This window comes from Trichechus manatus, unplaced genomic scaffold (genome assembly GCF_000243295.1).
Source record: "Trichechus manatus latirostris isolate Lorelei unplaced genomic scaffold, TriManLat1.0 scaffold00092, whole genome shotgun sequence".
Taxonomy (NCBI): domain Eukaryota; kingdom Metazoa; phylum Chordata; class Mammalia; order Sirenia; family Trichechidae; genus Trichechus; species Trichechus manatus.
This window is the reverse complement of record NW_004444028.1, coordinates 1885571-1887233: the sequence shown is the minus strand read 5'-3', so window position 1 is coordinate 1887233 and position 1663 is coordinate 1885571. Positions and strand designations below refer to the sequence as shown.

The 1663-nt window shown below is 40.6% G+C and overlaps 1 protein-coding gene across 2 annotated transcripts in view; it reads left to right on the top strand.

The window, feature by feature from the left end:
- The window catches only part of TPRG1 (tumor protein p63 regulated 1), a 173511-nt gene that overhangs the window by 30960 nt on the left and 140888 nt on the right, over positions 1–1663 (top strand). For both annotated transcript variants that reach the window (XM_023736773.1, XM_023736774.1), the window contains exon 2: positions 418–648. In XM_023736773.1, coding sequence (XP_023592541.1) covers positions 427–648 — 222 coding nt within the window. In that variant the 5' untranslated portion in view covers positions 418–426. The remainder of the gene's footprint in view (positions 1–417; positions 649–1663) is intronic.

The window sequence follows — 1663 nt, the reverse complement described above, 5'->3', positions numbered from 1 at the left end:
AATGCCTCTGTGCCCTATTATCACTCTAGATGAACCCAAGAAACAAGTGAAAATGTGCATTTTCGTGACTTCTCATCCTTAGATGTGCCTGGTGGGTTTTCACGCAACAAGGCTATGAAATCGTGGAAAGAAATTGTCTGATAAATATTTCATACTGCTCTCCTTTGTTCAACGTCTTGTTCCCTGGGATTAAAGATGAGAAATGGAATGACTTGCAGGCTCTTTTTCTGTGTCCAAAGGGTCCCTGCTTGTCCCCTCTGTAAATGGCCGTACAGAATGATGGTTGACATTTAGGAACCTATGGTAGGTCAGTTTGTCCGTTTCAGGAACATCATTTACTCATATTAACCTAGTTTGTCATAGCTTGGACATAGGTTTTTTTTTTTTCTTTAATGAGAAGATGGTTTCTTCTTTCAGGCTGAAAAAATGTCAATGGTTGGAAGTTTTGAAGGTTTCCAGGCTGTGTCTCTGAAGCAAGAGGGAGGTGACCACCCCTCCGAAACTGATCACCTGTCCACAGAGGAGGGGGACCCAGGCGAGGACTCAGAAGCAATGCAGATTTCAAGGCAAACAAGCGTGACTGAATCAACACTCTACCCTAATCCCTATCACAGTTCTTACTCATCACGGAAGTACTTTGTTACACGGGTAAAATAGTCTTTGAATTTCTATTTTGAAAACACCTGCAATGTGTGTGTGTGTGTGCATGTGTGTGCGTGTGTGTGCATGGGATTGTGGATGTCTGTCTTGTAGGGTGGATTAAGTGGTAATAATGATAGCTAACATGTATTACTAAGTGCCAGGCATTATGCCAAACTCTTTATATGAATCAATTCATTCAATTTTCCCAGAAGCCTGAAGAGATAGATATTATTAATACCTTTATTTTCTAGAAGGTTGAAATTGAGAGGTTTAGTGACTTGCCCGAGATCACACAATTAGTGACAGAGCCAGGATTCTGTCTTAATCCAAATTTGTGCCCTTCAATACTACCCAAAAATTCTTAAAAAAAAAAAAAAAAAAAAACTAGTATCCTTTTATTATGCTAGTATTCCACTAAGTGTTTTCCCATTTGTCATCACACATCGTATTCACAATAATCCTATGAAGCAGATAGCCTTACTCTCATTTCACAGATGAAGGATCTGAATTTCAGAGTAGTGAAGGATTCTACTCTTGACCACACAGATAATATCAAGGAGAAGCAGGTCCTCCAGTCTCCCTGGAGCCTCAGCTCCTTGGTCAATATTCATGCTAAGCCTCTCCTCAAAGAAGTAATTTCTATGGAGAAAGACAGAGCAGCTAGAATGTAAAGCTGTGAACCAACCCATATGAGGTATTGGTTGTGTTTAGAAAAGACACGGGTGTTGGAGTGGAAAGAGTTGCTGAGAATGAGCTCAACCACTTGGGGATACTTTGAAATGCTGTTATTACAATGTGGGTGTAGGGACTTTTAATCCCAAACCTGTAGCAGCAGACTGGTACTGAGCTCTCTAACCCATGAATTGGAGGTGGGAAAGTAAATGAACGAGTGGGTAGTGAGGCTGGGGCTTATATCCCTAGACATAAAATCAAATTAGATTTCTAGCAGTGGGATCAAGTGGAGAGTGTGTCATGGATTGTAGTACTGTTCTCTCTTTAACTCTCCTTCCTATTTACAGAT